The sequence below is a fragment of the Cylas formicarius genome, unplaced genomic scaffold (assembly GCF_029955315.1).
Source record: "Cylas formicarius isolate icCylForm1 unplaced genomic scaffold, icCylForm1.1 PGA_scaffold_7__23_contigs__length_41026272, whole genome shotgun sequence".
In the NCBI taxonomy this organism is placed as follows: domain Eukaryota; kingdom Metazoa; phylum Arthropoda; class Insecta; order Coleoptera; family Brentidae; genus Cylas; species Cylas formicarius.
The window spans coordinates 40423237-40449120 of NW_026844352.1; the positions used below are offsets into that span (position 1 = coordinate 40423237).

The following is a 25884-nucleotide window of genomic DNA, read 5'->3' on the forward strand; positions in this document are numbered from 1 at the left end:
CTGGCAAGATCGCTCTACCACAGAATCCGATCAGATCAGAATTATGTGGGCAGGACCCAGATCGAACAAGAGCTGAATAGGAATCTAGAGATGCTGATACTAACAGATTAATTAGCCACTAATCGAAATTCCCAGACAAAACACTATGGTTTCTGAAAAAAAAAAAATGTTTCACATAAACGTCACCATATTGTACTTTTCCGATAGCCAAGAAGATTCCTTTCGTGTTGCTTAATCCTTGACGCTTCAATACTTAATCTTTTTATGAGCGCAGAGAAACATTCGAGAAATTCAGATAGCTCAATTTATGGGCCCATAGAAATAGCTCATGGTCCTACTAAAAACGGGAGAAAAAACAACGCAACAGGAACGATGTTTGTTGCCGGATAAGCAAAAGGGACAACAAATCCCGACATAACCTCAAACCTTACTTTGTACTATACATTTCTGTTTGGTCAGTTTCGATTGGTTCTTTTCGTGAAATATTGGTCAGCAACGGATGTGTTTTAAAAAACTCGCTAGCTGCATCGATATTCGGCAAAGCAATTGTCGTGGTGTTATGCATCTTTTGAAGGTCGATACTTTTCTTAGTTTTACTGTGCACTGCTAGATGGTGGTACAAGTTAACACACTCTGAATGTCGGGAATGAGAAGAGATCGCGATCAAGGATCGGAATAATCAAAATAACAAAAATCCAAACAAAAAAAAAATGAAAATGCTAACCAAAGTTTGGATTCTGACAGGCATAGGGAGCCATCTTTCGGCGGGACGTTTCGTTTGTATATGGCGCGGAGTTTCGAAGATTTTGCTATGCGGTCGATATCATCTCGTTTTCCTTGGTTTACGGCATCGCGCGCATCGACATAGTATAGTAAAGTATTGGGCCAAATCTTCGACAACAAATTTGTAGTTTGACAAAACGTTAGGGTGGTTGTCTATGACGCCAATATCCAGTGAAAATAATCGGCAATCCTCTCGGTCCATTGTTCTATGCGCTTAGGTAAAATGCCAATCGGAGTTTATTTCGCCGAAGCGATTACGACGGCGTCCGCGCTCCGTCTGAAACGGATTGGTATGAAACCCAATCGGTTCCTCCTTGTCTAATTTTGCAATTGGCCGTTCGTTTCCCGCGCCGCTATTTTCCGAGCACGTCGATAAGCTAACGGGGCATCGACCTACGCGATCTGCCCAGGGAGTGGCAGGCAACGCCACCAATACACAAGCGGGCTCGTGTGTAGTGCGTCGCGACCATTGGTCTACAATTTGTCGACCAATCATTGAGAAAGTGCACGGCAAAATATCCAATGTAAGTTCACAAATTATCAAACATTCTGTATAAGGTGTTCGGCAATCGTAGCGGGCGTCGAAAACAATCGCGGACGTTTGTTTACGCCGTTTCGAATCTCGAAAATTGCGTGCACGATCTCCGTAATGGCGAACGATAGCGAAAGCGAACTCCGTCCGATTTACTTCACGGGATGTCGCCTCGGTACGGTTTCCAGGAGTCGCCGGCGCGTATTATCGTTACCGACGCTGATATTGTTCGTAGTTAACGATTTTTTCGGAAGGTTCGCCTAACCTCTAACATGTTTGTCGCCACAGTTAAAACATGGAACAGATCGCCACTACGGCGGATGGACAGGTCGTCATCCATCCCGTGCAGGGCGTCGCGCCCCAGCAGGTGCAGGTGATGCAGATGAATGCCGGCCAAGTGATACAGGGCACTAACGGGCAGCAGATTATGGTGCACACCGTGCCTTCGGGAGGTCAGATACAGCTGGCCGCTCCAGGAACCCAGGTATATACGAAAATATGTGTTTTCGGAGGTCGCGAACGTTGGAATGCATCGTAGGGTTTGCAGCAGATACAGGTGGTGCCGGTAAGCAGCCTGCAGCAGGGACAGGTTATCGTGCAGCCTCACCAGCAGCCTCAGATCGTGCAGACAGCAGACGGACAAACTTTTATCTATCATCCGGGGGCCGTTATCGAGGGCGGCAACATTCAGCAGGCCGCACCGACAGGTAGGTAGGTCTTGTCGACGCGTGCACGGGGCCGGTGGCGTATTTTACCCCGTCAATGTTCAAAATGTGAGGTTAGGTGCACAAAGTATTCGCCATTCTCGAAGAATATTCTACCCAGGGGCGTTAAATAAGTAGCGTTGCCGTTTTTAAAGTGGGCGTTTGATAATCTATTAATTTTTTTCCATGTATTTCACCGTAAACGGGAATTTGTAGTAGTTTTGGTTAGCCTCCAAGATCCCTGTTCGATCGAGAAGGGTCTTAAACCATCTAACCATTTCGTATTCTTTGAGCGGTTTGAAAGAGTGGTATCAACTCGGAGATTTTAAATGAATCAATAAACGAAAATCTGAAAAATTTAATGTACAGGGCGAGTTAGAAAAATGTGGACGATGAGGTGTCCACCGAAAAATAAAATTTTTGCACGTCAACAAATAAAATGTGAGGTTATGTTCGTTGTTTTTTTTAACCTTTTAAGAAGTTTAAACAATGCGTTGTGGTTGCAATGCAGAATAATATACCGAGTGTTTCTTTTTTTTGCAAAAGATATTTTAAATGAACAATGAATAACGAAAAAAATGCAAAATTTATTATACAGGGTAAATCGGAAAGATCTGTCTATTCGTTTATATACATGTACAATGAAGTATCCAGTTATGTCTGTTGTTTTTTTAACCTTCTTGTAAAAAGTGTATACTTCAATATTTATATATATATGCTCTTTCCGATATAATATACAAGGTGAGTCCGAAAGATATGTCAATTTTTTTATCACGCCATTCTCCATTTTTGAAATGCACTTTTGAGTTTGTTTAAATTTAGTACATATATATCTCGAAAGATTATAATTTTCATTATATTTTTAGTAACAATAGTTTTTTCTCTATTCATTGTTTTTTATAACAGCGTTTTTTGATTTTTTTTTTGTGATAAAAATGAAAATTGAAACGGCAAGTGTAAACTTGCATTTTTTTAAAACAATATCAGAAGCCTTTTTGTGGTTGGAAAAAAGGAAAAGTGTCAATGAAAGGACTAATTTTTAAGTGTAAAAATGTTTTGTTATCGTCACCTATCACTGTCAAGTTTATATAAAATGGTATAAAATTTTTTTAACCAAAATAATCTTCTCATTAGCAATTAGACACGTCTTTTTGACTCACCCAGTATAAATAACGATTGTAAGTATTTTTATTCGCAATTTTAATTTGCTCACTTGGTTTGGACATCATTTTCGTTTCAGTGTTCGGTATAAATGGGAATGTGGTACAAATCGCAAGTCCTTGTGACGTCACAACGTTACCATACCGTCTATAACGTTTTTAACGCTCTACGTTATAAAAGCCTGATGCAGAACGCAATACGTCAGGTCCTTCTGACGTCATAACGTTACCATGTGTCTATAACGTTTCTAACACTGCGTTATAAAAACCAGGCGCACAAATTAAATATGACTCGCCCTGTATAAATAAATTACACTTAATAACTACATTAGCAGTTTGTGTTAGTAATTTGTTTTATTGGGACACCGGTTCGGCGTGACAGTGTCGGAAATCTAGTACAAACCACAGTCCTTCTGACGTCACAACGTTACCTTATTGTCTATAACGCTTTTGCCATTCTGTATTATAGAAATGTGTCGTGAAAAATAAAAATAAAATAACGGCCCGTCTTTTTTTTAACTTATTTTGCTTGGTTTGAACAGAGGTTATGTTCCACTTTTAAATACAAACGGAAAACTGGTGCAAATCGAGTCATTATGATGTCACAACGTTACCGCGCTCGCCTATATCGTAATTTTAAGTTGCTTGGTTGATTCGGAAACTGTTTTTCAGTATTAAATATAAACGGAAATCTGGTACAAATCGCTAGTGCTGCGCAGCCTGCCGCTAGCGGTGCTTCGGTCGCACAGACGACGGTGTCGTCACCTACCGCCTCCCAGACGGTTGTGCCGCAGACGCTCGCTGCCACGTCGCCCAACGGACAACTGGCTATGGCTAACGGAAACTTGGTCATGGTGAGAAACGCCGCAGATGTACGTAAATAACCTCAAAACCGGGCGCGCCAATAGAAAAGGATCGCTTTGTTTTCAAAATTTCCTTTAATAGAGTGACTTATTTACGTATATATAAATTCGGGTGCCAAGAAGTGCCAAGCGCTGTAAAAATAATTTAAAAAGAAATGGAACGCCCTATATGTCGAATGTAATTGAAAATATAACGCAAAACATAGTTATTGAGATTTAAAAACGAATTATAAAAAAGTATATGCCACTGATGTATTTAATCAGTTTAGTGTAATAGGTACTCATTATACATAAATAACATCAAAACTGAGCGTCAAAAAGTAGAAAAGGATACACTATATGTCGTATATAATTGAAAATATAACGGATAACGTTGTTATATAAGAACGAATTTTAAAAAAGTGTATGTGCCACCGACATCTTTAAGTAATTTATTGTAAATATACGTAGTAAATATACGTAAATAACTTCAAAATTGAGGGTCCCAATAGAAAAGGATTGATTTGTTTTCAAAATTTCCTTTAAAAGAGTGGAAAGTGGCTTATTTACTTTTGTACGAATTCAGGTGCCAAGAAGTGCCAAGCTCCGCACAAAATTGTTTAAATAAAAATGAAACGCACTATATGTCGAATATGATTAAAAATTAAACGAATGACATTGTTATTATCATTTATGAATGAATTTAAAAAATATATATGTGCCCAACATAAAAGGATCGATTTGTTTTCAAAATTTTCTTTAAAAGAGTGGAAAGTGGCTTATTTACTTTTATACGAATTCGGGTGCCAAGAAGTGCCAAGCTCTGTGAAAAATAATTTAAATAGAAATGGAACGCACTGTATATCGAATACGATTGAAAATGAAACGGATAACATTGTTAATATAAATTTAGGACGAATTTGAAAAAAGTATATGTGTCACCGAAATATTTAAGCAGCTTATTGTAAAAGGTAATAAATATACGTAAATAACCTCAAAACTGAGCGTCAAAAAATAGAAAAGGATTGATTTGCTTTCAAAATATCCTTTAAGACAGTGGCCTATTTACTTTTATATGAATTCAGGTGCCAAGAAGTGCCAAGCTCCGTACAAAGTTATTTAAATAAAAATGAAACGCACTATATGTCGAATGTGACTAAAAATAAAACGAATGACATTGTTATTATCATTTATGGACGAATTTAAAAAAATATATATGTGCCCAAACATAAAAGGATCGATTTGTTTTCAAAAATTTCTTTAAAAAGCGGACAAATATCTGCTCATATACGAATTCGGCTGCCAAGAAGTGCTAAGCTCTGTAAAAAAATTATTTAAATAGATAATATCATGAGCCCAAAACTTATGGTGCCGTTTAAATAGGAATTAGTTTTGTTCAATTTTTTAGTAGACAAATTCCCATCAACGTCCCCATTTAAGGGACAAATTAAGTCCCATATAGTGGATTAAAAGTAATATATTTACTATTTACAAATCTTCTAGATTTTTCATCTTGTTGGCTTCTTCCGAATCTAACCGAAACTGCTCAGTACCTGCTGGTATACTGGTTTGAGGGGGGCGGAGCTAAAAGAAAGTTTAAGGTGATCCGAGACACTGTCCATGCGCCCCCCTTAGAATCCAGAAATTTCGCAAATAGTATTACACTGGCCTGTAAAAATTTGAATTTGTTCGGTTTTTCAAGCAGATGGTGCCCAGTACGAGCGGCACACAGTTTCAGAGGCTGCCCATACCGGGGGCGGAGTTCCTCGAAGAGGAACCCCTGTACGTAAACGCGAAGCAGTACAGGAGGATACTGAAACGGAGGCAGGCCAGAGCGAAATTAGAAGCGGAAGGCAAAATACCGAAAGAACGACCTGTGAGTTTTGGTTTATTTGTTTCCATTGGTTAACCACCGCGGCAAAAATTGTGGCAGTATTTCTCAAATCAAATTGCTTTTACGCGAATAATAATAATGATAATAATAATAACGATAACGGTAATGATAATAGTAATAGTTATTGCTATCGTAATTAAATAATATAGTATTTATTTGAATGTAATACAGGAAGCAATAATCAAGATAATTAATTAATAATAAATATAATGTTTATTTAAATAATGAGTTCCTGACTTAGAATTTCTAGGAAACAATTCGTAGTTTCTGAGACACACGTTAGAATTTTTGAGAACAAGTCAGATTTTCTGAAAAATAAGTTAGAATTTCTCGGCAACAACTAATAATTTATTTCTGAGACACTCGTTAGAATTTTTGAGAAACAAATCAGAATTTCTCAAAAATAAGTTAGAATTTCTGGGAAACAACTCATAATTTCTGAGACACACTTTAGAATTTTTGAGAAACAAGTCAGAATTTCTGAAAAATAAGTTGGAATTTCTCGGAAACAATTCATAATTTCTGAGACACACGTTAGAATTTTTGAGAAACAAGTCATAATTTCTGAGAAACAAGTTAGAATTTCTCGGAAACAATTCATAATTTCTGAGGCATACGTTAGAATTTTTCAGAAGCAAGTCATAATTACTGAAAAATAAGATAGAATTTCTTGGAAACAATTAATAATTTCTGAGACACACGTTAGAATTTTTGAGAAACAAGTCATAATTTCTGAAAAATAAGTTAGAATTTCTCGGAAACAATTCATAATTTCTGAGACACGTTAGAATTTTTGAGAAACAAGTCATAATTTCTGAGAAACAATTCGGAATTTCTGCCATAAGTCTTTCGTAAGAAATATTGCGTTTCGACTTTTTAGTTGTGTCGAAAAACCTAAAACTGCTGCCAGTTTTTGATTATTATTTCTAAAAAAATTCTGAATTAATGAAAAATGTTCATAATAACATTGAACGCATTATATCTGTGTCAGAAATTCTGACTTATTCAGGAAATCAGACTTGTATCTCTGAAAGTCCTTATATTGGAAATTATGACTTGTGTATCAGAAATTTTGGCTTATTTTTCAGAAATTCACACTTTCTCATAAATTCTGACTTAAGTCAGATATTCTGACTTTTTTCTGAAAAATTCTGATTTTTTCAGGAATTCTTCCCTATTAAACTAAATAAAAATTCAGCTAATGGCTGTATTTTATTTTTCGAATATTTTTTAGAAAAATATCAAAAGAGATATTTTTAAATTTTAAGAGAGCTTAAACTTCGGTATCACGTAGGCGCTTTTTAATGAATTTTTTTAAAGATTTTTTGGTTTTTAAAAATTTCGCAATGATTTATAAGGTTTTTAGGATTTTCTGACTTAAGAACAGATTCAGAATTTTTGAGACATTAATTAACACATGTCAGATTTATTGTTATAAGTCAGAATTCGTAAAAAAGAAGTTAAAATTGCTATTAAATAAGTCAGCATTTCTGAGTAATTAGCTAGAATTTCTTAACAATAAGTTAGAATTTCTGATGTAAGTGAGAATTTCAGAAAGGTAAATTAGAATTTCTGAAAAATATTTTAAAATTTTGAGTAATAATTTCTAAGAAATAAGTCAGCATTTCTGAGAAACGCTAAAATTTGTAACAAACAAGCCGGAATTTCTAAAGACTTGCTGAGAAATAAGTTCGAAATTTTAAGAAACAAGTCAGAATTTCTAAAAAACTATTAATAAGTCTATATAAGTCATAATTTTTAAAAACTAAGTCAGCATTTCTGAGAAACGTCGACGTTTCTGAGAAACAAACTAAAATTTTTGGGAAATAAACAAGCCCGAACTTGTGAAAAATAAGTCGGAATTTATAAAAAAAAAGTTAGAATTTTCTAACTTGAGTGTCTCGTAAGCAAATCGATTTTATCGTCGATTCGTGTGGTTCGAGCAGAAATATCTGCACGAGTCCCGGCACAGGCACGCGATGAACAGGATAAGGGGCGAGGGGGGCAGGTTCCACTCGGGTTCCGTTAAGAAACGGCGGGAGGAAATGGAAAGGCAGGCGCAGCAAGCCCAGCAACATCAGCAGCAGCAGCAGCAGCAGTCGCAGCAACAAACGCAACAGCACGAGATGCAACGGATTAACGTATCCTACGGCAGTATTCCAATGAACACGTCCATAATTATAGAGGTACAGTGAAATTTCATTTTTATCTCGGCATTTTATTTTTAAAATCTCGCTTTTTTCAGCGTAAGTATTTTTTCCTCCCGCTTGTGATTCTTGACTTATGAAAAAAAATTAAGTTAATTTTATTTATTTACTAAGGAATTTTTTTGTAAAATAAGGTCCTTTTACGGGCGTTTTCGATTTTCTCGTTCCTAATTCGTGTTTTAGCTATGGAAAATTAAGTTTTTTTTGCTCCTGTGGAGATTTTCTTATGTCCGCCACGATCTCCCGACTTTTCCGTTTTAGACTTTTTTTGTGGAGTAAATGTAATGTTTGCATTTCTAATAATCCTAATTACATTTTTTACTAAAATGATTCATTCATTCATTCGATTTTTTTCAACTGTTATTTATATAGAGTAAAAATAAATCAAATAAACAAACAAAGAAAAAGAAAATTCCACACGTTTTCCATATTTTTTATTAGAGTCTTTAGTGTTTTTACATGCTTGAAATAAAATTTAGCATATCAAAAATGCGGGAAAAAAAATGAGAAGCTATAAGAAGTGTAATTGAGGTTTTTAAAGCCGCCGTTAGAGGCGCGCATGTTATAAGCGATGTTTATTGGACGAAATAAATTGTTTGTACGGAATTAACTACTTAATTTTGACGTTTGACTTTTAAAATTCGAGCCAGTCTAACTTTTTTTGTCAAGGATTTTTGGAATTCTAAATTTTGGATGTTTTTTTTTAACTCAATTATTGGCGACGCTGTTTTATTCTTTTCGCTAACAGTTATATGGTGCTGACGTGTTTTTCTTGTAGGGCTTACCGGACATGATAAAACCGGATCCGTTGGCAATAGATCAAACCAAAAAGGAGATAAATTTTTAATGACGATTTAATTGTTAGGTTTCGTTTATTCTTTTTTTGTAAATACGTTGTATAAATTTTTTTAAACGGCAGTGGCGTATTGTACAGTTACCCTTGGCCACTAGGGATCATATCACCTTTTGTTTTGTAGTTCGTAGTGGATAATATTTGTAAAATACGTTTCGGACTGATAGTTGTAAATGTTTTTTGTATAATGTAGATATTATTGTTCTTTATTCAATTTCTTAATATATCGCGTGTACCACTGTGTTGTTTTAATGCCGTCATTTACCCCCCGCCCCCCGAACAAAGTGGCACGAGCGAAATCAGTAAAGCACTTTCGCAAATAGGACGGTACAGGTAAAATTTCAAAAATCAACACGCGGCATATTATTTTGTGTCTACTGTAATTAGTTTTGTGACGTGCAACGTAACTGTCAAAATACGGCTGACCATCAAATTAAGCTTTCAACAATAACACAGGGTGTGAAGTTTATCAACATGTTGCATATACTACATACTGTATCTACTGCCATTATTTAGTGACGTATACATGTTTTGTATCTACCTAACTGTCAAAATCAACAAACGTCAAAATACGTCTGACGTCATTCACACTTTCAGCACGTATGACGATCAGAACGAGTAACATGTTTTCAACAATACCACAGAATGATTGAGAGAAGCCTATCAACATATCGCATACTATACCGTACTTAGTGCCATTATTTTATGACGTGCGTCCTAACTGTCAAAATCGAACTTAAAAATACCTCTTTGACTGAACAAGAAAGTATTAACATGGTGCATATTATTTTGTATCAACTCTCACTTGTTTGTGACGCGCGACGTGACTTGTCAAAATGCATCCGACGTCACCGACACATTAACGATGTAAATAAGTCTTCAACAATAAGAAAAAGTAACTAAGGATATCTGTCAACAGGTTGCATATTATTTGGCGCCTACTCTCGTTAGTTTGTGACGTGTTACGAATCTATCAAAATCGAAAAAACACGTATGATGTCACCGAAAATCTCGGCACCCTGAGCAGCAAGCCTTCAATAGCAACACAGAGATTGAAGGAAGTCGATCGGCATGTTGATTGTATTGTATATATACTGCTGTTAGTTTGTGACGTCTTATGTAACTGTCAAAACCGACAAAGTCAAAAGACGTTACCCATACTTTAACGATCTAAATAGGCCTTCGACAATAACACAAAGTAATTGAACGAAATCTGTTAACAAGTTTCATATTATTTTATACCTACTGTCATTAGTTTGCGACGCGTGACGAATCTGTCAAAATCGATAAACGTCAAAATACGTATGACATCCTCAAGTGTCACTTGACAGTCCGTGCACAGACATGGGAAGCAGGAAAATAAAACCCGACGCATTGAATAAACTTTTTATTTACGTAGAAACACCCAAGCGGGATTTTTATAAGGATAGGCCACATGTGTGTGTACGCACATATTAGTAAAGTTTTTAAATATATATATTCTTCGACAAAAAGGCAACATTAAATCCAATTAAACAATTTCCGTGACATTTAGCGGCCCGAATACCAAACATGGAAACCCCGATACCAGCCTTCGAAATTCGCGGGCCCGTCGCGCTGCTAGATTCCTTTAAAAACTATTTTAAGCTTCGCAAATGTCAAAATCTATGTTACATGCATATCAACAGTGTTACACATTGAGTTTTACGACTTGTTCAGGCCCAATCACATTTAGTAGCTATTATATTTGTTTTAACACATCGAGATCCTGGGTCCGGCCCCGATACGGTCCAGGGCCGGACCGAGGACGATACACCGTGAACATTAAAAACACAGTTAAACATTGTTTGGTCCGACTACGTTTTGTTTTCGTGTGGCAGGTCAATATCGATACAGTCAGTGGGTGCAGTCAATTTGGTACGGCCTAAATGAAATTATAAGAGCCTGGACGTTTTAAATAATCACAAAAGTTCGTATTACATTATTAATGTACCCTGCTAATGTTACGTTTTTAGAAATACCGTTAGGAAGTCGAGACCTTTTCGGGGCTCGTCGATATTGACGGCTTCGGAATGAATAAATCACAAATGTCATCGTCATTTGTTCATTTCGGCCGTTCTTATGGTGACAATTCCGACCGTATTTGAAACAAACGTCGGGGATTTACAAAATATTGACCATTAGCAGTAAGCAATGCGTCCGGACTTTTTGGGACCAAAATCTAACAACACTAACGCTAGTAATCGATGAAAGATATAGTTAGATACCTTGTAAACGTTTTTTGTTTTGCTCTCTTTAATTTGAAAAACCCTAGATCGTAGTAAAAAGTGGATAAGAATCGATATAGCGTACATCATTAAGATCCACCACTAAAGCATGCTAAATATATGAATGTTAAAAACTCTAAGATTGTCTAAAAATCCGTATTAATTTTTTTTTGAGTGGAAAGGTTTTCAAAGCGATTACACGAGAAAAAACAATGGCGCGTGTGGAAATAACGTTCGAATAATTTACGTAAAAATAATGTGCGCAACTGATTTTTTATACCAATTTAAAAATGCAACTTTTTCCCACGGAATCTAGAAAACGGTTATTAAAGATCATCGTCTTGAATATCATATCTCAAAAACGAAGACAAAAAAAAAGTGCGCCACTGACTTTTTCATTTTTTTCCCCAAAATGAGCAACTAAAAATGCAACTTTTTTTACTTTTTTCGTATCGAGAATAGTTTTCGCGAAAAACAAAGCAATTTATTTGCGATCACTAATCGGCATAAAATTCTAATCGATTTTCTTATTAGTATCTTTAAAACTGGCCGACATTCCCAGGAATCCAGACAAACGTTATTAAGTATATTAATTGAAAAAAACGATTATAATCTGGAATATCTTATATATCGAAAACGATGACAAAAAAATGTGCGCCACTGAACTTTTTTACTAATTTTATTACTTTCATTCAAATTGAGCAACTACTAATGCAATGTATCTCGCTTATTCTTCGAGATACAAAGGCAATTTAAAACCCGACCGCCACTCCCAGCCGAGGAATCTGGACAACGGTTATTAAAGATATTAATTAAATAAAAATGTCCGCCACTGACTTTTTATACCAATTTAAAAATGCAACTGTTTTATTTTTTGTCTCATATTGTTCTCGAGATAAAAAAACAATTTTTTGCGTGTCAATTGGCATAAAATTCTAAGAGATTTCTTACTTGTATCTCTAAAACTGGCCAACATTCCAAGGAATCTGGACAACGGGTATTAAAGATACTAATAAAAAAAATATAACTAAAATCTTGAATATCGCATTTCTCGAAAACCAAGACAAAAAAAGTTCGACACTGACTTTTTCATTTTTTTTTCTGAGCGACTAAAAATGCAACTTTTTTGACTTTATTTTTTTTCCGAATCGAGAATAGTTTTCGCGAAAAACAAAGCAATTTATTGCGATCGCTAATCGCCATAAAATTCGAATCGATCTTTTATTAGTATCTTTAAATCTGACCGACATTCCAAGGAATCTAGACAACGGTTATTAAAGACACTAATTGAGTCAGGAATATCTTCAAATTGAGCAACTAAAATTGTAACTTTTTTATTTGTAAATTTTTTTGGGTATCTTTGATCGTTTTCTAAAAAAATAATAGATATTTTATCGGTATCTTTAAAACTACGAATATTCCAAGGAATCTGGATGCCCGTTATTAAAAGATATTAATAAAAAACCGATGAAAATCTTAAATATTTTATATAATAATATCTTGAAAATTTTTTTCATTACTTCACGTCAAATTCTTAGAACGTTATTTCCGAATACCCCGTATATTACTACCATCGAACGCAAATCGGTTACAACCTGTGCACGGATATTACTCAAAACTGCTATTAATGTGTTAATCGCGCACTAAATTTGTACTAACAACTAAAATTATTAATCACCCATGGTATATATATATATATATATATATATTTATCAAATAATATATTCAAAAATACAAGTACCGACGGATTTGTCGCCTGAAATGATTTTACACTTTTTTAAAGTTAAAACGCCGACCGATGTTTCGAAACAATATTTTACAATTTGTACTATTTTTTAACGCAAGTTCATTCGAGCCCGACAAATCCAACACGGTAAAGTAAACTCTATAAAAAACTCTCTTGACAATCCACAGTCACTTTTTAGTTAATAATAATAATAATAATAATATACAATGTCTACTAATATATAGCCTATCACCAATTAAACTAGGTGTTTAATTTTTGCCACTACCTATAACTATCTATTTATATATTGACATGATTCTACACCAGTCTTGTGTAAACACTAATAATATAATAACAGTTATCTCTAGGAAACGTAAGCCCTCCACACGGCATCGACGCAATCATTTATAGAATGAAAACCATACAATTAACACTCCTAGAAGGCTGGCAATCAAAAATAATATTTTCCGCGTCACAAGCTACATTATTTCTACATGGTTGCCAGTTCTGAACTTGGATCCCCTTCGCAACCGATGGCAACACCGTAGTCAGCTGATGCGCAATTCCGAATAATATTGGTTAAAAAAAATCTTCGATAAAATATAAAAACTATTTTTGTCGGTAGAGCCCAAAGGCCCATAAAGGAAAACAGAATTTTTTCCTTCTTTCTAAAGCTAAAGCTCTTAATGATGCATCGTATGACGCACTTATCATAATTTTCTTTCGAGAATAAGAACGGTAGGTAGTGTAGTGGTCTGCACAATCGACTTTTATCTTACGTGTATCAACCTAATACAGACGATGTTATGACGTTTCAATTTTTACGTTATTGACTTTTCAATGTTGAATCAACGAACTGTCAAGAATGTCAGTCGAAAACGATCATGGCCTACTATAACAAAAAACAAAATTTTGCATCTGTGAACTTAAGAAGGATGATAAATACGTTATGTGATACATCATTTGAAAGCGTTCTTGGCGAATTCCTTAGAAACGATTCACATTTATATGGGTCACCGCCCACTAAGAGTATTAATTTTACGATGAATAACGCCATTTTGAATATATCGTCGATCCAAGTTTCCTGGCCTACTTTTCCGTTCTAACGTGTAGTGCAGCCTTTAAATTGATAGTAAAAATCTTATATAGGTTTGGGACCAGCTTACATCATTGCAGGTTCCTTAAAAATTTGCAGAACTAAAAAAACGTAACCTAGAAATGGTTAGATATCAAGCGCAACAATATATTGGTAACTAACATAATAACCAACCCCTAACGGCTAATAAAGCATAAGACCCAATAAAATATTTTGATATTTGACATTACCTTTCCCTTCACGAAAAATCGACAGACAAGCATTCCAAAAAAAAAAAAAGAAGAAGAGATCTACATTTTTTTTATACGACATGAGGTAATAATATTTATTGTGCTTTACATTTTGATATTTGAACTCCGAAGGCAGTTTTATTTACCTGAAAAATCAAAATCAGTTTCGGAAAAGGACGTTAAAACACTACAGTTTTCAAAAGATAAAGCGACAATATACGTATATATATATAAAAAAAGCGAAATTGCTCAGTACTAGTACTACGTACTAATTCGCTGTTACCGTTACATAATTACATTTTTAACCCTGTGCAAGATTCCAATAGAACGGGAGCAAATGTTTGAAAAATACATGCTTCGTGTCCTCGGATGTCCATAAATTTTCCTCTCGCTACGTACTTTCGATTTGAATTGTTTAAAACTGAACTTTTTTTTGGGTTTTTTGCCCAAACGGTGTTTCGATGCGTTCATTTTGTATACGGGGAGCGATCAAAAAGGACAACTTAATTTTGAAGATATTTTAGAAAGAAAAATTGGCTTAATGCAATTATACGAAAAAGGAAGGGATCCTATTATTTATTTAGAGAAAGGAACTTAAAGAAAGCTAACAACCATCTAAAATAGGTAAAATTATGTACAAAAAAAATCACATAAATTTCGAGAATTTAAACATTTCACAGTGCTTGCGCGTACACTTTATGGTCTTCTTTATTATTGTTTTTTGTTTCAGGCACAATTTTTTTTATTTTCATTTTCAACGTTCTAAAAAAAATAGAAAATCGCTTTCAAGTCTCAAAACTGACAGCTACGAATCAACAAGCATATCCTTGCTTTGTTTTTGAGAAAGTAAAAAATAAACTTTTGGTTTTTAAGCATTAAGCTTTTTTAAGTGTTTATTCGCCTAGAAGTGCTGCAAAACAATATTAGATTTTTGAGACAAAGCAATAAAAAAAGGTCAGAAAAATTGGAAAATTCTGCGGCATAAAAAAGAGAAAAATTATACTTTTTTGATAAGTATTCACTGTACACCTTGCTCAATAAGCAGTTTTTTTTCTCTCACAGAGGTACCGGTTATAAATGCCCCTTTTCCGTAGTTTGACAGTCCATTGCTTATATTACTTATAATTTTTGAAAAATATCGCCTCTCGTAGGGAACGTAAAATGAACTGCTCACAATCTTTAACATTAAAAATTAAAAGAAAGATTTTTTTTACCCAAAGAATTCCTAGATTTTCGAGTAAAAGCAATAAAAAATATTGTAGATCAGAAAAAATCGAAATTTTAAAAATTACATTTTTCTACTACGCCTCGTATACTTTGTCATTTGACCTAGTGAACAGTTTTTCTTCCCTTTTGACAGTCCACTTATTATTTTTGAGAAATATAAAATTAACTGCTTACAAAAAATAAAAGTAAGATGTTTTCCATCAAGCAAATATTAGGATTTGGAGAAAAACGGAAATTAGAAAAAGAAACTTTTTCAACGCGCCTCGTAGTAAACTTAAAAGTAACTGCCCACAACGTTCACCGATAACGGGTAAAAGTACAAAAAATTAATAGATTTTTGAGAAAAAGCAATAAAAAATATTGCATTTTAGAAAAATTCGAAAATGTTAAAACGTCGAACTGTAACAAAACGGAAAAATTACACTTTCGGGACCACGCGTCATTTTGCTTAATAAGCAGTATACTTTTTCTCTCTCGCGGAGGAACCGGATAAAACGCGCTGACTTATATTTTTTGCTTACTTTTTAGAAATTCCAAAAAAAATTTTTTTCAACGCGCTTCCCAATTATCCTACTAACCACAACTTTCACCGTATGTAGAGTAGAGTATGATTTTTTCAAGCCAGATTTTCAAAAAAATGCAATAAAACGATGTAACAATATTTTTTGACCGCACCTCGTACATAAAGTGAAAAACTCGATATAGCAACAGTGAATAACGACTATACTTTTTTTCAAACGTCAAATCGCCTGTACTCTACGTCATTTCGCTTGATAAGTTCTTGCTTCTCTCCAAAAAAAAAAAAAAAAAAAAACACATTTTTTTTTGACAGTCAAGGACACGAGCCGTCGTTAAAAAATTTAAAACTAACGGGTGCATCCGGCACACCACTTTCGATAATCACTAAGAATATTGTTCTTAATATAAGGCTTCGATTATTATCTAAGTTCTGTATACGGAAAGGGTTGGAAAATGTTCGGACCCAAATAATCGCAAAAAACACGCAACGAAAGTCCAAATCGAAATATTCCTCGCAGTCCAAACAATTCCGTGCACTCCTATCCGACTAAATATGTACACAAATTGATTTTTTTTTCCCATACGATCACAGAAATAAAAGATATTCGAATCGGCGTCCGCTATGAAAAATATTTACAAATCTGAATAACACGCTAGTAAGAGGAACTTTGTAAAATAAACATAACGCGAAACGAACTTGAATTTTCGGTTTATGAGAAAATCACACCCCGCACCCCAACACTAATATCCTAAGGTAAATCCAAAAATATCCTTTATACACATATATTTATATATATATATATTTATATTTATATATCGTATTGTTTAACGATTAAAATTCTAACGGGTACATACGCACCCCTACTACAATGAAAGTTTGCTTTTAATAAATTCGACGAGAGGGCGGGCTAAAAAAATCCACCATTTTTTTTTTAATGAAAAACACGCCGATAAACAAATTCAGTACATCATGATCTGTCGTTTGTACTTTCGTTATTTTTTTTAACCTCCTTTTTTCTCAGTATATTTTTATTATTATTTATTTACAATATCTTACACATTCGTAAGTACTAATATGTAAAATATTGTAAATTAGTATTACTAACGCGTAATATATTCCAAATAAATATTTTAAATTAGTATTACTAATATGTAAAACGCCTAAAAGTAATTTTAAAAATATCAATTGTACGGTTTTATGATTAAAAATTAGTTATTCGCCACAATTTACAAAATAGTAACAGTAATTTACAACATTTCACACATTAGTAATATTAATCTACAACTATTACTACGTACCAGTATTGCTGATATGTAAAATGATGCAAATTAGTATTACAAATGTGTAAAATAGTGTAAATTACTCTTGCTAATGTCTAAAATCCCCAAAAACATCTTTTTAACTATTGAAAATTATTACTCATTATCACTCATTACTAATGTGCCAAATAACGTAAATTAGTGTTATCAATGTTTAAAATCTTGTAAATAAATATTACTGATGTGTTTAATAAAAATTGCATTTACTAATGTGTAAAATTCCTAAAAATAACTATAAAAATAACAATTATGTTACTTTATTTTTGAAATTTATTAAAATGTCAATAATTACTCTCGCATTAGTAATACTAATTTGAGATATTTTACACAGTAATAATATTTATTTACAATTATTACCACTTACCAGTAATACTAATATGGTAAATGTAAATTAGTGTTACCAATTTGAAAAATATTGTAAATAAATTTCACTAATGTGTCAAATATTGTAAATTGCTGTTATTAATGTGTAAAATCGCTAAAAATAATTTTAAAAATAACATTTTACAAATTAAAAATATTAATTTACAATTATTTCAAATTGCCAGTACCACTAAAATGTGGAATAATGTAAATAAATATTTTACACATTAGTAATACTAATTTAGGAAATTAATATTACTAATGTGTAAAATATTGTAAATTAGCATGACCGATGTGTAAATGTTTTTATCAAATTACTGGATCAATATTTTTCAATAGTAACACCACGTAAAAATTGTATTTTTCAAAGTATTTTTGTGTATTTAAAGTGTAACTTTACTAAGAAATATTACCTTTCTTGTTGAGCATTAAAAATCAATACCTTTTTTGCACATTGAGCAGTTTGTTAGTTAAAAAAAATCCGACATGAAAAAAAAATCGACTTATTACGAAAATTTATTCGATCCGTCGGCTGTTAATATTGATATTAAGAGGTCCAACTTCTACGACATACATACGTTTTAAATCAAAATGGTGGATTTTTTTAGCCCGGCCTAGTGTTCACATAGACACACCTACCATAGCTTCGACTAAAAAAAAAAGTATCTATCAACTTCAAAGTTCTTAAAGGATTACCCTACAATTATATTACAAATATCACAACTATAATTTTTGCTGTTATCTCTATTGACGCGGAATATTTTCCTGCTGGAAAACACTTTAAAAACAGCTAAGTGCCGAATATTTTGAATAATAACTTCATATCGAACATATACATATAGAGTGTACAGAGGAAAAAGGGTGTTTATTTTTTTACTTAGATACAGGCACATCAAATTGTTATGTTGATATAAGTCTAATGCAATACAATATTTGAACCCGCCCCCGCCACCGCCGGAGGCGGGACTTCGTTAATCTAACGTTAATTCCCACCTACCTAACAAATAGATAATCGATAAACTAAAAAAGAAAACGCTACTTTGACATGTTACCTACGATTTTTTTTGGAAATGTGGCGAAAACTTCCCTCGACAGCGTAAGCAGGCACGCGTTTTGATCTTTTTCCTTCTTCATTTTAACTCATCAAATGTCACTTTAAAGGATTCTAGAAATACTGCCTCGCGAACAAAAAACCTCCAACCTCGAGGATCTCTTATGACGCGTCGACTGATATTTGACGTTTAGGTTACCAACATAAACACTAATCCGAGATAAAAACTATATAAAAGAAATTAATTATATTTAAAAAAAAATTACGAAATAGTTAGTGTTTTCAGGCGATCTGTTCCACACAATATACATTACAGTGGCGTGAGCCTCGAGGGTTGTGACACGCGGCGTTTCCGTTTATATTTCGACACCTCCAGGGGTTTATTAATAAGATAGCCAAAAACTTTTTACATAAAACTTGCACGGTATTTTTTTTAGAAAAACGTTTGATGAAAACGTTCACACCTGAAATATATTTTAAAACAATTACTAAAAAATTAAAAAATAAATTGCACAAGCGAGCGACATGTTGCCCCAAGTTATCATCCGGTATCAAATAGCGCCGTGCAGAAGCGAGCGATATGTCGAACAAAATAATTATGCATTATCAAATAGTCTTGCCAGGGATTTATTGCACAAAGTTATCATATAGCATCAAAGAGCACTGCGCAGAAGCGAGCGTTATGTGGTCCAAAGCTATAAAATAGAACTGTACAGAAAACGTGAGCGATATGTCGCCCAAAGTTATCAAATAGCCCTGTACAGAAGAGGCGAGTTACCGAATAACCCTGTACAGAAGAAGCGGGCGATATCGTCCAAAGTGATCAAATAGACCTGTACAGAAGAAGCGAGCAATATGTTGAACAAAGTTATCAACCAGTATCAAATGGCACTGTGCCGAAAAAAAGGGCGATATTGTCCAAAGTGATCAAATAGCCACAGGGCTATCGATAACTTTGGGCGATATCGCTCGCTGTACAGAGAGCGATATCGGACAAAGTTATCAAATAGCCCTATACAGAAGAGGCGAGCGATATTGTCCAAAGTGATCAAATAGCCTTGTTGTACAGAAGAAGCGAGCGATATCACCCAAAGTTATCAAATAGAAAGAAGTAAGCGATATATTGAACAAAGTTATCGTCCAGTATCAAAGAGCACTGCGCAGAAGCGACCGTTATATATAACTCTGTACAGAAAAAGTGAGCGATATGTTGCCCAAAGTTATCAAATAGCACTATACAGAAGAGGCGAGTGATATGTTGAACAGAGGTATCAAATAGAACTGTACAGAAGCGAGCGATATGTTGCCCAAAGTTATAATTCCCTATCAAAGAGATGCCAATTTGGAGAGTTTCTTAGACGTCATAGGGTTGCCAGGGACCATCAATACCAGAGTGAAAACGAATTACCATGGCAAAAGTTTTGCAGAATGAACCTTCGGTCCCAGGGTTTCCTGTTATGCTGAGGGCTGTACAGAGAGTTGTACATCGTTCGAAGGCGCTCTTTCACTAATGTCAGGTTCATTGACGAAATTCTAGACGATTTTATTGGTTCTTATGTTAATTTGAGTGAGTACTAGAAACTGTTTTTTTTTTTAACGGAGCAAAAAAAAAAACGATGCAACTTTCATACAAAAAGTTTTTACCTAAATTCCGTTTATGGGTGCGACAATAGAAATGAAAACGAAGCGCGTAACAATTATAAAACTCACTTCTACACTACACACGAACGTGATTAATAATAAAACTTAACAAGAACAAACGGACAAGAGTTTGTTTAGTTTTCGCGTATGTTACCTTATAAATAATACGAATAAACAATCTCGATAAAACCTACAGCACAAACTGACATTGTAAGGATCTTCGTCGAGGGTCGGTTAGTTTCAAAACCGTCGTCGAAATTAAAATGCACATTTGCAAAATTTGCAACACACGAAAACGAGAGAGAAAAATAAATATATGTACAAGGAGGAAATGATTAAATCTATTGACTAAAGACCCTAACGTCACCGCCCGTCCTGACTAGTGACGATCGATACGAAAGGCAGTATATGAACAGTTAAAGCAAATAATTAAATCCCTTCTAAAGTTACCTTACCGTTTAATAAATAGCGAAACTTCCGTTTCTATTTACAAAAAAAAAAAAAAAAAAAAAAACAAACAAAACTGAAAACCGAAAGACACCGAAACATTTCGCGACCGATCGAAACGGAATTTAAACGAAACTTTAAGGTTTCCTCGCCCCGTTGTTTAAAATTCAAATGAAATTTTAGATAGAAGCTCATCGAAGCACTAAACACTAACAGTAATTGTTAAAAAAAATTAATTCTTTTAAGTATTCTACTGTGACAGTTCGTCCGAAAATTACGTAAATTATTCTTTTTTTTTTATTTAGTACCTTAAGTTCAACTGACACTAAGGTATGTCGTAGGAAATGTCTAGTATCTGTTTGTAGTTGAAACAAGATATTGGATGTACTAAGATACTAGATATTTAGTACAATTGACGCTAAGGTATGTGCTGTGAAATATCTAGTATCTTGTGGTAATTGTACCAAGAGATTTTTGACATTTCATACTACGTACCTTAGCATCAGTTCTACTAAATACCTAATACTATTTTAGTACAACTGACACTAAGGTAAGTGACATGAAATCTCTAGGATATCTTCGTATAACTGATATTAAGGTATGTAGTAAGAAATATTTAATATCTTGTGCTGATTGTACCTAGATTTTTAGATATTTAATACTACATACCTTAGCGTCAGTTCTGACAACTGGTACTGGTATCTTGGTATAATCGACACCAAGGAACATTTTATGAAATATCTAGTATCTTGGTCACCTGACACTAAGGTATATATATATAGAAAGAAATATTTAGTATCTTGTGGTAGATGCATTAAGATATTTTACACTACATACCTTAGCATCAGTTCTACTAAATATCTAATAGTATCTTAGTACAACCAACACTAAGGAAAGTGGTATGAAATCTGTAAAATATCTTAATACCACTGATATTAAGATATGTAGTAAGAAATATTTAGTATCTCGTTGTGATTGTACCTAGATATTTTAGATATTTCATACTAAGTACCTTAGCGCCAGTTCTACTAAATATCTAATAGTTCGACTGACACTAAGGTAAGTGTTATAAAATATCTAGTACTTTAGATCGCTGGAACTGAGGTATGTAGAAAGAAATATTCAGTATCTTGTGGTAGTTGTACTAAGATATTCTAGATATTTCATACTATGTACCTTTGCGTCAGTTCTATTAAATATCTAGCATTATCTGATATCAAGGTAAATGTTACGACATATCTAGTATCTTAGAGAACTGACACTAAGGCATGTGGTACGAATATCTTGTAGTGGTTGCAATAAAATATTAGTTGCGCCAAGACACTTGATATTTCATACCACGCAGACCACCCGTAGGAACAAATCGTCGGGACCTTAAATTACTTCGGGGCGAAAAACGACGGAACTGTCACAGGCACTCGCCCAACACACCTTACAAAACACAAACCAAATACGTATATACTAATTTTCACGCGACGAACTCCAAACGTTGAGCTGTTCCGACGGTCCAGTAGTACTATTCGGCGAACCAAAGGCTGGCCGGCTGGTACTGGTGAGATTTGGCGGGGCTGACGGGGGCGAAGCCGTACGAGGCGGCCGCTACCTGCGCGTGCGATGGGAACTGAAGGTGGGCCGGCAACGGGTGGCTCGGGTGAGTGGCGAGAACGGGCCTCGCGCTCGAGTGGTGAGCGGGCGGAGGTAACGCTCTGCTAGTAGACGAAGACAAGTCAGTTTTGAGAAAAACGGAATGATGGATGTGGATAGATCGATGCAGTTAATTCAGTAACTTATAAACGTTCGGAGAGCTTTGAAGAAGCGAATAGGCACATTATACGAAGTCTGGTAGTGTTTCTATTGTTCTGTAATATTTAATTTGATTATATAGCTTTGTTTGAGGCGAATCAGACTACAATAATAAATGTTAGACGCTTCCTGTGTTCTATGGCGGTATACGAAAAAGGAAGGAAAAAAAAAATGGACACCGCCGTGCGTTCGGGGCCATTTTCCATAGGCTCGTGTGTCTCGTGGGCTGCTCCAAAGGAGCCGAATTTCAGCGCCACGGATAGGATCGTTCGGAAGATATTCGCATTTTTATCGCGAGAACAGACGCGGAGAACGGAGAACAGAAACGTTGCCAAAAAAATCAATTTCTTAGATTTTGCAAGATTGATTTCCTATGATTGCTGGTGTTTGGGAAAATATTTGTATTTTCCAATGATATGGCAATATTAAATTAGATTACAATAATACATATTTACGGACATTTTAATCCAATTTTGTTTACAAAAACCGACGACAAAACATAAAATTTAATTTTAGGCACCAAGTACATTGTCAAAATTACAAGATACTGATAGTATAATATGCATGATGCACCAGAGGTATATAGTTAATAGTGCTAGTAAAATTTGTAAGCATATAGAAATACATTTTGCATATTAAAATCACCCATATGCCAGAATTTATCAGAAACTTCTATACATTGTGTTTAATTAACAATTTTTGGATCCAAACGGTTTTGCTGGAATGAATTTTGTACAACGCTTTCGTCCACTATTTCGCTTAATTTTGTTTATATGTCTTCATCTGATGAAGACTGTACCTCTATTATTCTTTTTTTCTTTTTACGATTCGTAACTTTGTGGGATTTTTTAGAGATAAAGACGGGCTGGTCATACATTATTTAAGTGATTTCCTTTTTTTTCTTTCCTTTCATAATAAACGGTCCATATACCAGACTACAGCGTTCACCAGTGACTGAGTCGGGTGGAGTTTTTAAAACACCCTGTATTTTACGAAAAAACACAAAAATTGTGGATCAAAATCTGCGACCTAAACCGCCATGTAAAATAAATCGCCAATTATAATAAATCATAGTGTTGCAGTTATGAAATTTTGGACAGTTACTAAAAAATATGGCCGCCGTAGTGTGACATTTTTAAGCATTCCGTGCGACCCGCCGCTTGCTAAAACAGAGCAAAATTCGAAGCGTCTACGTCTAACCGTTCCAAAGTTATCGTCGTACACGTCCGAGAACAGAGGAACGATTTTTCTATGGTAAACGAAACGTCGACTTACCCGGCCGGCGCCACCTGGTGAGTGGCCGGTAAATATGCCGGTTGGGTCGTTGTGACGTAGACGGGACGACGGTACAGCTCGGTTTGATGATAAAGAGGCTGGCCGGCGGCAGCGAGCGGATGCTGAGGCGAGAGGCGCGGCGCCGCCGCCAACGGTTGGGGCGACAGATGCGAATTGCTGTGTCTGCGAAAACTTTGAAGGTTATTTCACCCCGATAAATTCCCAAAATGCACAAAAAAAAACGAAATTTTCCGATTTCGTCTTTACTTTTCCCTGATATTACCTAAATACATTAATAAAAATAAAGGTGGTTATGAGCGCAACCACTTTCTTTTCGTGGCCAACTCGTTTACCGGACCTCACTCCACTTGATTTTCTTTTATACGGGGATAATGCAAAAGTCATGTTGTCCGCGTACCCAATTTCACTAGTGATCTTTTTAACTCTCCTCTTACACGCTGCATGAGACTATATAATAATAATAATGTTCAACTTAGTACTGACTTATTTAATACTAATTCAAGAGTTTTAACCAAATAATTAATATTTATAAATTAATTAGAACGGAGAATTAAACAAAAAATCCTACAAACGTTATTTATTTAAAAAAAAAACTTTTATTAATTTATTCGGTCTAGAACAACTTTCTATACTAAAATTTTTGCCAAATTTTCAAAAATACTCCTTTAATAATTTCAATTAATTAGCAAGTGTTTAAAAATTTTGAGCGTATGATTTGCAAAACTAACAACAATAGTTATCAACATCAAACGTGGGTCTGAAATTTTACTACTTTTAAAAGATAGCGGCGTGAATCGATATTAAAAAAAATACGCAATAAACACAAACTTACCTAAAAAATTTGAATGAAATGATTCTTCCAAATTTTGTTTTATTTTCAATTTTTACAATTTTAAGAAAATAGCTACTTTGTTATAGGTATAAAGTTTCCCATTTTAAAGTTGCTGATTTCAAAATACTAGCAATAAAACGTTTCTTAAAGGAAAAAAAATGGATATTGTATGACATCTTTTTTATAAACCTTACAACTATAAGAATCGAATACATTTTATCAAGAACATTTGGACATTGGCTGAAAAATATCCGTCTGAAAAGATTAATAATTTTTTTTAAAAAAAATTTATGACTTCTAAAATTTCCTTTTAAGTATTACAAAAATATATATGCTTTTACAAAAAATTATAATTTTTATAATTTTTCCCCCAATGCTCATAATAAGCTGTCTTTAATTGGTTTTATTAGCTATTAGTATTTTGTCCATTATTATTTTAGATCATTTTTTCAGTATTCAACTTTAAAATATAACAGAAACGGTAGGACATATGTATATATTATACATGGTGACTTATTTAGAATAAGAAACTTGTTACTTGTACATGAAAATAGAAACGCCCTGTATATATAATAATATTATATTTAAAAAGTATAAGTAGTTCAAATGTCCCGTATCACCTGTATATTCATTCATTTTTCTGCATCTAGATTCACTATGTATTTATTTCCTTTTAAAAATATCAATACAAACCACTACATCAGATCACTTTCTATAAGAAAACTGATCTCAAATCTATAACAAAGGCTGTCGGTGGGACATATTTGGAACTGCACGATTTTCGAAATAAATATTCTATTCAAAATAACAATGTTGTTAACTGTCCCCAATAATACGAACACCATGTATATAAAATAATATATTTGAAAAGTATAAGTGCATCCAAACAACTTTTGTATTTACGTTTTCTCGACATTCATTACCGCTCCTGAAACAATAAATCAGACACCCGAAGTAATACAAATTGCACCTATCTGTATTCATTCTTTTTTTCTTTCATCTAAATTTTTAGGATTACTTTTTCATCACTATGTATTTATTTACTTTTAAAAATATCAATACAAACCACTATATCTCGAATCTATACCAAAGTCTGCACCGTTCTATTCAAA

General features: G+C 34.1%; 2 protein-coding genes across 17 annotated transcripts in view; one reads left to right on the forward strand and one right to left on the reverse strand.

Annotated features, from left to right (window-relative positions):
• The first annotated feature begins 807 nt into the window (after nucleotides 1-807).
• On the forward strand, nucleotides 808-9208 carry LOC132705508 (nuclear transcription factor Y subunit alpha). 6 transcript variants are annotated; one of them, XM_060676116.1, is made up of 7 exons: nucleotides 808-1307; nucleotides 1604-1799; nucleotides 1863-2022; nucleotides 3852-4051; nucleotides 5724-5897; nucleotides 7862-8101; nucleotides 8901-9208. In XM_060676116.1, exons 2-7 carry the CDS (start codon nucleotides 1611-1613, stop codon nucleotides 8967-8969), a joined length of 1032 nt encoding a protein of 343 aa, XP_060532099.1. In that variant the 5' UTR covers nucleotides 808-1307; nucleotides 1604-1610; the 3' UTR covers nucleotides 8970-9208. The 6 variants fall into 6 exon arrangements, with proteins under 6 accessions (XP_060532099.1, XP_060532096.1, XP_060532100.1 ...); XM_060676113.1 differs by having other exon boundaries at nucleotides 1013-1307; nucleotides 1854-2022; XM_060676117.1 differs by having other exon boundaries at nucleotides 1014-1307; nucleotides 1854-2022; nucleotides 3852-4033.
• Nucleotides 9209-10349: 1141 nt separating this feature from the next.
• Nucleotides 10350-25884, reverse strand: part of LOC132705731 (homeodomain-interacting protein kinase 2) — a 35400-nt gene continuing 19865 nt past the window's right edge. For 6 of the 11 annotated variants that reach the window (XM_060676558.1, XM_060676559.1, XM_060676552.1 and 3 more), the window contains exons 12-13: nucleotides 23920-24111; nucleotides 10350-22550 (exon numbers count right to left, since the gene is read on the reverse strand). In XM_060676558.1, coding sequence (XP_060532541.1) covers nucleotides 22358-22550; nucleotides 23920-24111 — 385 coding nt within the window. In that variant the 3' untranslated portion in view covers nucleotides 10350-22357. The remainder of the gene's footprint in view (nucleotides 22551-23919; nucleotides 24112-25884) is intronic. The other 5 variants (XM_060676561.1, XM_060676556.1, XM_060676554.1 and 2 more) reach the window with 2 other exon arrangements.